Source organism: Crocodylus porosus, unplaced genomic scaffold (assembly GCF_001723895.1).
Source record: "Crocodylus porosus isolate Cpor-Errol unplaced genomic scaffold, CroPor_comp1, whole genome shotgun sequence".
NCBI classification, from domain to species: Eukaryota; Metazoa; Chordata; order Crocodylia; family Crocodylidae; genus Crocodylus; species Crocodylus porosus.
The window spans coordinates 106,323,038-106,332,683 of NW_017728906.1; the positions used below are offsets into that span (position 1 = coordinate 106,323,038).

At 48.1% G+C, this 9,646-nt stretch overlaps 1 protein-coding gene across 5 annotated transcripts in view; it reads left to right on the forward strand.

The window, feature by feature from the left end:
* Positions 1-1,531: 1,531 nt before the first annotated feature.
* The window catches only part of STK24 (serine/threonine kinase 24), a 159,413-nt gene continuing 151,298 nt past the window's right edge, over positions 1,532-9,646 (forward strand). For 2 of the 5 annotated variants that reach the window (XM_019529727.1, XM_019529728.1), the window contains exons 1-2: positions 5,350-5,419; positions 7,264-7,475. In XM_019529727.1, coding sequence (XP_019385272.1) covers positions 7,383-7,475 — 93 coding nt within the window. In that variant the 5' untranslated portion in view covers positions 5,350-5,419; positions 7,264-7,382. Of the gene's footprint in view, positions 1,733-5,349; positions 5,420-7,259; positions 7,476-9,646 lie in introns of those variants that run through there. The other 3 variants (XM_019529724.1, XM_019529726.1, XM_019529725.1) reach the window with 3 other exon arrangements.

Here is a 9,646-nt window from a genome sequence, read left to right on the forward strand (position 1 = left end):
ATGCTTGTTCTGATTACACCTGATGAAGAATGTCTTGCACTCAAAAGCTTGGCTATCTCTATCCCACTATACAGTTGGTCCAATAAAAGAGATCACTCTAAGAAATCCTCGCCTCACATAATTTCTGGACCACCCCGGCTACACCATTACTCTTACACAACCAAATTAATGCCTTGCATTTGAAAGCTTGTCTAAGTCTATGCCCTACAGTGCAGTTCAGTCAATAAAAGATATTGCCCACAACAACACTTGCTTTTTGCACAATCCAGGTCTGTCATGGCTACAACATCCCCTCAATGCTACCAAGTAGTCTTTGCCATTGCGCTTGTTTGTAATGGAGGGCAGATTTTGCCTGTAGTGCACCCTCAGGCTGCCCTTGGCTTCATGCTTGGTTGGATCAGTGACTGAGGGGGCCAGTTTACCAGGGGTTTGGGGATTCTCCCTGTTACCTCTCAAAAGCCCCTTTGCGGGTGGCTTCTGTCTGATCTTTACAAGAAGGTTGCGTGTCCTGGCCTGCCAGAAGGTCCATGGGGGCTGTTGTGGCCATGCACTGTGGTCTCGCTCTCATGGCTGCCGTGCCCATGCCCCGTGGTCTCCCTCAGCCAGTGGGCTCCATCTCCACCTGCTCAGCAAGTGCTGCCTTCTCACCGCCTCAGGAAGGGCCTCTCCATCCCCGTTAGGCAGGGGCAGGGCGCCCCGGTCACTCTGTCCTGCAGGCCTCCTTCCATTCATGCCAAGGGCCTTCCCTGGACTGACTTCCCAACCCTGCCAGGGCACAGGGGCAGTCATAAGTGCCCCCAGGGGACTGGCCATCCTCCCCTGGACCCACCCTCCAGCCATCTTTAGTGGTCTTTGCCCCCAGCTCCACCCCGCCAGCCCTTTGTGTGCACAAAAGGGGGTTGTGAAGGGAGGTAAGGGGTACACATGCTCCTTGTGGGGTGATGGGGGCACTATGAGGGCCCACAAAAGGGCTGTGTGGGGAGAAGTGTCCTGATAAGAATATCTATCTAGCAGGACACATGTGCTCCCCACAGGACCCCAGAGGCCCACCCAAGCAGCCCCTTCATGGACCCTTGTAATGCTCCCATCATGCATAGGTATGGTATTTCATTTTAATCACGGAACAATGTGGATTTTAAATTACTCTCTGCAATCCAAACATTAGGGATATTGTTTTTAATCAGAAAAAACCCAGGAGCCCTGTATACTAGATAGGTACTGGTGTTGACATCGCTTCTAACCCTCACCCCAAGACGGCGTCTTTCTGTGCTAGGGGGGCAGGGCTTCGGGTGTGGCCAACCGCCGCCGAGCAGCGGGGTCGCGTCACTACGCATGCGCTGCTCCGCTGCGGGCAGGAGAGGAGCGGAGGGGGTTCGTGGGAGAGGTCGCCCCTCCCGCCCTTCCCTTCTGGATGAGCTGGGGGCGGGGCCGCGCAGGGTTCGGGGGGCGGGCCTGGTGCCGCCGGCAGGTAGCAGGGGGCAGGGCGCGCGGCTGAAGCCCCGCCCCTCCCTTTCGGGCTGTTCTCTTGCTGCTAGCGGGGCCTGCGCGAGACCCGGAACGGCTGCGCCGCGCAGGGGATGGGGCGGGCGCCGCGGCGGCTACAGCGTCCATGACCGCCCGACCTGACCCGGCGGGGCGCGGGGCTGGGCGATGAGCTGAGCGGAGAGGGACATCCGGAGCCGCCGCCGCCATGGCGCACTCGCCGGTGCAGCCGGGCCTGCCGGGGATGCAGGTGAGTCTCGCGGCGCCTCGGCCCGGCCTGGGCCGCTGAGTGGGCAGGGTTTTTCCGCAGGCCGACCGAAGGAGAAGGAGGGGAACCGTGACCTTCAGGGCCTTCGTGTGGGGGGTGGGTGCGTCCGCCCAACGGCCCGCGGGGCTCGAGCCAGGGCTTGGGCGAGCCCGCGTGACGTCACCCCCGCTTCTCCGGCAGCTGGGGTGCGCTGCGGGGGATGCTTGCTCCTCTAGTTGATCCTGCTTGGCCCGGGGTTCAGGTTGCCCAGATATTTGTGTGCCTGTGTCTGTGTATCAAAGCTGGAAAGCCTATACGTCTGGGCACACAGATATATAGATATACGTATTTCTCTACATCTCTAAAAACACACACACACACACACACACACTTCTCTACATCTCTAAAAACATGAACAATTGGAAAGGCTACACACACCCCCTCCTCCCATATATACATGTGTATCTGTCTACCTAAAAACATGGATATCTGGAAAGCCAGTAAGGTGTGCACGTATGTTGGAAAGCCTATAAGCCTATGCAGATGCACATTAACACACACAAAACATGGATAACTAGAAAGCCCTCCCCCACCATGAACATATGTGTGCTTGTGTTGTGTGTGTTGTTCCCCGCCCCCCCAATATTCATAGATTGTAAGACTGGAAGGGACCTTGGAAGATCATTGGGTCCAGTCGCTTGCACCAGGCAGAAAAAATAACTGGGGGCAAGGCGATTGTCTAGTATCTTCTTGAAGAATTCTAGGGTAGGTGATTGCATCACTTATAGAGAGAACTTATTTCACAGTCTAGACACCCTGACTGGACACCTGGATATATATGTATGTATACATACATATATACACATGCATACATGCATATCTGTGGATCTAAGAACATGGATAGCTGGAAAGACAAGTGTGCATATGTGTTTGTGGCTTTGCAGCTATCTGTGTTTTTAGGTATATACATATCTATGTATGTATAATTATATATTGTTGTGTGTGTGTTTACAGGCTACAGCTACTCCTCACTTAATGTCGTAGTTACATTCTTGAAAAATGTGACTTTAAGTGAAACGATGTTAATCAAATCCAGTTGTGTCGCAGTAGTTACCTACTAGCAGGTGGCAGTCAAGCAGCGTTATAACCAAACATTGCACAACTTCAGACAAGTATGTTCTCTAATAGATCGACAACATGAAAATGAAACGGCATTAACCGGGATGATGATAAATCAGGAGTACCTGTATATGTCTGCATGCATGCATATTCACATGAACATGTATAGCTATATCCAAAAACATGGATACCTAGAAGGCATATGTATTTCTCTTCTTTCCCCCCTGCAATACGTTTAAAAACATGGATAGCTGGAAAGCCTATAAAAACACGTACATATATAGATATAGCTATAGCTATATCTATAGCTATATCTGTGTGTGACTGTGGATCTTAATAGGCTTTCTAGCTATCCAGTATGTGTTTTTCAGACACCAGAGACTTGAAATTAAAACTTCACATTCATGTGTCCTTCACTGGTGACTATCTGGTCAATGCGGCAGTGTGATAATAGATAAGGAATAATAAAGAACACATTAAAATGTAAAACATATGTATGGTGGGGTTTGTTTATTTTTCTCTCTCTTTTTTTTAACCTTTCAGATTCTGTGTCCCCTCACTCCAGTCCTCTTATAAACTGGAGAGCTCTCTTTGGGGCCAGTTTCCAGGCCAGAGTGTCCATCCATCTCCTGCACATACCTTTGAAATCACTAATTTTTTTTAAAGGAACAGTTTTGTGGTTCAGTATGTTTGATTTTCCCTTTTTTGCAGTAATGGAAGACATAAGGTGTAATATAGACTGTTCGAATGTGATGGATGAAATGGAAATTCATAAAAGGCATAAGATAAATTTATTGCTTCTTAAAAAACTGCAAATTAAAGACTGAATGTTTCAGATTAGGCTTGTAGGATAAACACTTACATGAGCAAAATTATACGTGTATATATTATGCTTGATGTCAATGGTAAAATAAAGCTTTTGCTTTGTAGGTAAAGAACTCTGGATAGCATAAAGGTGGTACTATGTGAAATAATAGAGACCCATAAACTTGTACGGTCTCTGCCCACATGCTGTAAGTGTGAAGTCCTAAATTGCAAAGCCTCAATTATAACATTTAATTTGTCATAGTAGTGGTTATCACAATTACAGGCCATCTGCAAATACCATATTTACTCAAATATAAGATGATCTCTCAATAATTAGATTCTATAGATGCTAAACTTATAAATTTGTTATACTTTTCCAGGTGTAGAATCTAATTATTGGAGGTTTGGCTTGAATTTGTTCCCCTCCCTGTGCTGCAACAGGGAAAATAAATCTTGGGGGTCAGATAGCTAGCTGCCTCACTCTGCTTCCTGTGAGTTTCTTCCTCTTATACCTCTTTCCCCCTGACCCCATGCACACAGAAAGGATCTGTGTGTGCTTATTAACTCTGACTCATGACTAGAACTAGGTGTTCTTGTTGGGAGTCCTGGGGTCCTCCAAAAATTTATGTGAAGTTGAGGCAGAAGGCAACATGGTTCGACTTCACCTTATGGAGGACAGGGCCACACTAATATGCAGCAAGCTGAGAGAGGGGGCGACAGGGAATCGGGGTGAACTGTTTGGGCCCTGTTTGGTGATATTTACCAGACATTTAAGGCTGGTGAAGAAACAAATCATTGGAAAGGGACAACTCAGTTGTGGGAGTGAAGAGGGAAAAAAAGCATGCATGCATGCAGTGCAGTGGCTCACCATGACTTGAAAAAAATGGCACTGATGGGGTCTGTGCTCAGTGGCGGGCTACTAAATGTTAATTAGATGGGTTGTGGTAACTCATCAGCTTCTTTGGCTAAGTTCAAATATAGCATTTGTGGCACCAAAGGTCACGGCTGGCTCTGGCTCTCTTGGTGCCAGCCTGGTATTGCAGTACCTTTAAGCCTGGTGCCAGTTTCTTGTGGAGGGAACACACATACCTACATGGTTCCAATGAGCATGTTTGACCAATGTGGGCCATGTGTTTTATAGTCATGCTCAGTGTTGGCTGCATTTAATCAGCTTCATAGCTAGATTCCATTACTGAGCCCATACTGCTTTTGGCAGCAGTTTAATGGTAGGCAATATATTTAATGAGGTTTCCTTGTATGTGAATGTAAGATGAGGGGCTTTTTTAAACCTTGTCTTTAAATATGGTAATTTGAGGGTGAAAAAAGGCATCTACTCTGTTTTGAATGATTGATTATTTTTAAAGAAGGTAGGCTTATCTTTGGTTCAGAAATGTTGCTGATTTTTCCAAGGAGAAAAAGTATGTGTTTTCCTTTTTAAACAAATAATACATTCATATACCTCATCTTCATATCATAATGCAAAGTTTTCCTTTCAAATAGACTGATTGCTACCTCTTTTCTATCTTAGTACAAATTCTCTTTCTTTTGGAGGCAAAATCTTCTGGGTAGGGAATAATGCGTTGGGTTTTTTTTATTAAATGCTGTTTAGACATGATTTTGTAAGAGCAGTACAAATATTTATGTATATTATTTTTTATTATTCTTCACTTCAGTTCTTTAACCAACTACTTGAAAGTTAAGAAAAGCAGAAACTGAAGTGGTATATGCAAATGTCCCACTGTTTGTTCCCGGGAACAGACCAAGGTTTGTTTTGGGATGACTACTTGCAAGCCTCAGCTCCACTGCCCTCATACGAGACCTCACAAATACAGCAGGGGAGTCTTTGCCAGCTCTAGGTGGCCTCCCTTTGGATTGTGCAAACACTTTTAGGGTCCCCCTTTCCATGGAATGAGCTAGCCTGGAATACCTGCCTGGTGATCATCCTGTGCCACAGGCAGTCAGTAAGGAGCAGATCAGCAAAATAACTTATTACATAAAGAGTTCATCCATCCTGGTAATTCTGCCAGCCCTGATTGCTGGGGACCTAGACTCTTCCAAGGCCTGAGAAAATTCAAAGACCATAGCCATCTTACTGCCCTATAATATCTCCAGGCCAGCCCTGCTGCCCCCCCACCCCCAACATTGTCCCAGTTTCTCATCCAGTATCCTCTGGAAACTTGGAAACTTCTCTCCCTGGGACATCTGGCATTTCTCTGGCTGATAGGCCATTTTTCTCAAGTGCCTTTGCTATAAAGGAGTTGATTTCTCCATTGTAGGCAGACAGTGCTTTGGGTGCCAAACCCAATAACATCACATTCTGCTTATGTCTGGGAGTGGCAGTTGTTTTTGCTTTAGTGTATTTGCTTGCCATAGCACGAGAAATTTAGCAGTCACATCTACTTGTTTCTCCTTAGTTCCTAAGTTCCTCTTATTAAACCACATTTAAAATCAGAAAAGTACCTAAATACATTCATCATGACACCCCATAAACCTCCAAATCAAAATGGTGTTTGTGATGGCAAGTCTGAGGGGAAAAAGGGGTCCAGGAGAGCTGGATGTATTTTAAGGAGACTGTATTAAGGCTGCAGAAAGAAGCTTCCTGATGCAGTGGAAGAATGAGCAGTGTAAGTGGAGACCATCCCGGCTAGACAGCAGTCTTTTTAATGAGTTGAAACTCAAAAAGGAATCCTATAAAAAGTGGAAACTTGGGCATGTTAGTAGGGAAGAGCATGTAGGGAAAAGATCAGGAAGGCCAAAGCATCATTAGAGATGCAGCTAACGAGGGTAATAAAAAGGGATTTTACAAGAATGTCAATAGTAAGAGGAGCACCAAAGAAAGTATAGGTCCCTTACTGAAGGCAGTCCAGGTACAGATAATGCAGAGAAGTCTGAAGTGTGGGTTTCCTCCCTGCTCCCCCATAGTGCAGCTGCTACCATCTCTCCTTGCCACACAGGCAAATCCCCCTTCTCCCCAAAACACCACAGAAGCCCCATGATTCTGTGGGCTTGTTTACTTATGTCTTCACAAAGTAGGACAGCTACCAGATGACAAATACAGCTGGCAACAGAGGTAGGAAAGGAGACAGCATAGGGTAGTGGAAGACCAAGTTAAAGTTTACTTAGAGAAACTAGATCTCAGGTTAGGTTTTTAGAACAGGACTAGGAGCAATGGTTTCAACCAGCAGTGGAGAAAAATTAGGTTGGAGATTAGGAAGAATTTTGGGTTGTAGATAAGTCATTCAAATGGGGTTTCTATTGAAACTGTGGGCTCTTCATCCCTGAAAATTTTCTAGAAGTTAGATGGACTTTGGGCTGAGATGGTTTAGTTAGAGATAATCCTGCTTGAGCAGGGGGCTGGATTAGATGACCTCATGAGATAGCTTCCAGCCCTACTTTTCTATGATCCTGTGTTCAGTGTGTAGGGTTTTGAATTGGGTGCTGTTAGAACTGAGCACCCAAACTTGTCTAATGTTTTGGTTTAAGTGATTTTCTAGTACCATTGCAGAGTGGGAGTGGGGGAATTAAATTTTTCCATGTGTCAATAAATTGCTTAAAGAATGATATCATCCTTTTTCTCCTTTTGACCCCATGTTGAATTAACTATGTAGGTACTGACTTCTGCAACAAATAGAGGTGCATAGATATATTGGTCCCTGTCTGATCAGCACTGATAAAGGGTAAATTGACATTATCAGCAGTTGGCTTTCTTTGGCTGGTGTAGCCAGTAATGCCACTGATAAATGCTGCTTGCTTACGCACAGCCACACCATGCACATGGTCAGGAATGCAGCCTGACATCTTGGAGAGCAACATCCAGTTGGTAGGTCTGTGGGAGGGAAGGGGTGTGGGGGAGCCAGATTGAGGCCTAATGGTGAATGGAGGGAGTGGGGTATGGGCTGCTCGGAGGGGGTTGGGGACAAGGTGGAGCCGTGGGTGGCACTTCTGGGGGGCATAGTGGTGGGAAGACAGCTTCCCACTGCTGTGCACACCCCCTGGGGAGGCATGGGGGCATGTGCTCTCTGGATTTGTGCACATGGTGATAGCGTGCAGCCTGCTGGTCAGGGCCAGGGGCTGTGTCGGCCTTTTCCTGCAGGGGACTGTGTCGGGGCTGCACTCGGGAAGGGGTGGGCAGCAGCAGTGCTGGGAGTGGGGCTATGCTGGATTTTGGGGTGACTCTAGCCCACTCCGTAGCCCCTCCTCCCAGTGCTGCCTTCCCTGAGCACAGCTCTGGCCTAGGCCTCCTGCCAGAAGGAGGCAGGCACAGCCCCTGGCCATGAGCCCACAACAGGCAGCCTGTCCTCAAACCTGCACAAATTGAGGGGGTGGGGTACATGCCCCTCATGCCTCCCCACCCCAGGTGTGCAGCAGTGGGAGCTGACTGCCCCCGGACAAACTGCCCACAGTCCTTTCCCATCCCGGCTGAGCAGCACCTGCCCCTCCCTCCCTCACCTTGGGGGTCTTGTTCTGGGGGTTCCCTCCTCTTCCCTTCCCCACAACAGACTTACCAGCCAGACGCTGTTCTCCACACTGCTGGGTAGGGGTAAACTAGTAAAGATTTTTTGGGCCAATGCTGGTGGCCGATTATTAACAAGCCATATTGGCCGATACCAATTTGATTGCTGATATACAACCCGGCAGCTTGCAGAGCAGCTTCTGTCTGGTAAGTCTGTTGGGAGAAAGTGGGGGGAGGGAAGGGGCATGGGGCGGGGAGCAGATCCAGGTCCCTGTAGTGAGGGAGGGAGTGGGGCTGCGTCAGGGGCAGGGGGAGGTGTGGGATGGAGCTGTGGCTCATCCAGGGTGCGCAGGGAGGGAGTGGCTTCCACCCCTGTGTACCCTGACATGCCCCCTGGATCTACACAGAGCAAGGGTGGGCTGCCACTATGTGCTTGGGGCTGGAGGTTGTGCTAGGCTCTTCCTGGTGGAGTAGGGTGGGGGCTGGGCCCAGGCTGCGTTCGGGGTAGGGAAGGCAGCAGCCACCCCGAAATTCTCCATAGTCCCCCCCATCCCAGTGCTGCTGTTGCCCAGCTCTCCCTCCCCCTCCCCCCCACTAGGAAGAACCTGACCCCTGAAGTGCTCAGCAGCAGCCTGCCTATACCCCATGTGCCCAACGGATGTGTGCAGGGTTGGAAGTTGCCCCCACCCCCATGCCCCCTAGATGAGCTTTGGCTTCATCCCGTGCCCCGTAAAGCTTGTATGTATGGATGGTAAGGGGGTATGAGCTAGAACTGGAGTAGGAGTGGAGGTTTGGCTTGTACTGAATATGTATCTAATATATAGCAGATTCAGATTGACTCTCTTTCAAAATTAATCAGCAGTATGCTTCTTTCTAGTTTCTTCCTTTCTATTTATGTGGTTTTTGCACCTAGAGGGCTGAGAGAGCTTCTCTTTTACTTGCCTATGGAAGTTTTAGGAGGCTTGTTCAATAAAAAGTCCACAGTAATCTCCTGAGTGAAGCCCTAGCAATTTTATCTTTGTAGCTGTAGTCTATTCTAACTCAAGACCTTATATCAGGGGTCAGTAGTTTGAGAGTGGGGGTGCTGCTTGAACAGTTCTTAGTGTTGAGTTTGGGCTGCCTCCACCCTAGTTCACATAGCTGCTGTCACTGCTCTCCCTCTGCTCCCACAGTGCTGCTGTTACCATCTCTTCTTGCCACACAGATGAAAGCCCTGTTCTCCACCAAAACACCACTGAAGCCCCATGACTCTGTGGGCCAGATAAAATGGCTCCATGGGCCAGGCCTGCAGGCTCCAGGTTGCCCCCCCTCCTTGTCTTAGCTATATGGAAGCTGTTTGTCTTGGTTTTGATTTCAGCAGCAAAATAAATATCTCAGGTATATGGCAGCAGTGGTGCCAACTTTCACTGGCCCAAGGACAGTAGTACTGGGTAAGTAATGTGCTATGGGCAACACCAGATTCTTCTTTCCCTGTCAACCTCAATTTTAACTTTTTATTTTCCTGTGACAGCAGCAGCATAGGAGGGTCTTGTGGACGA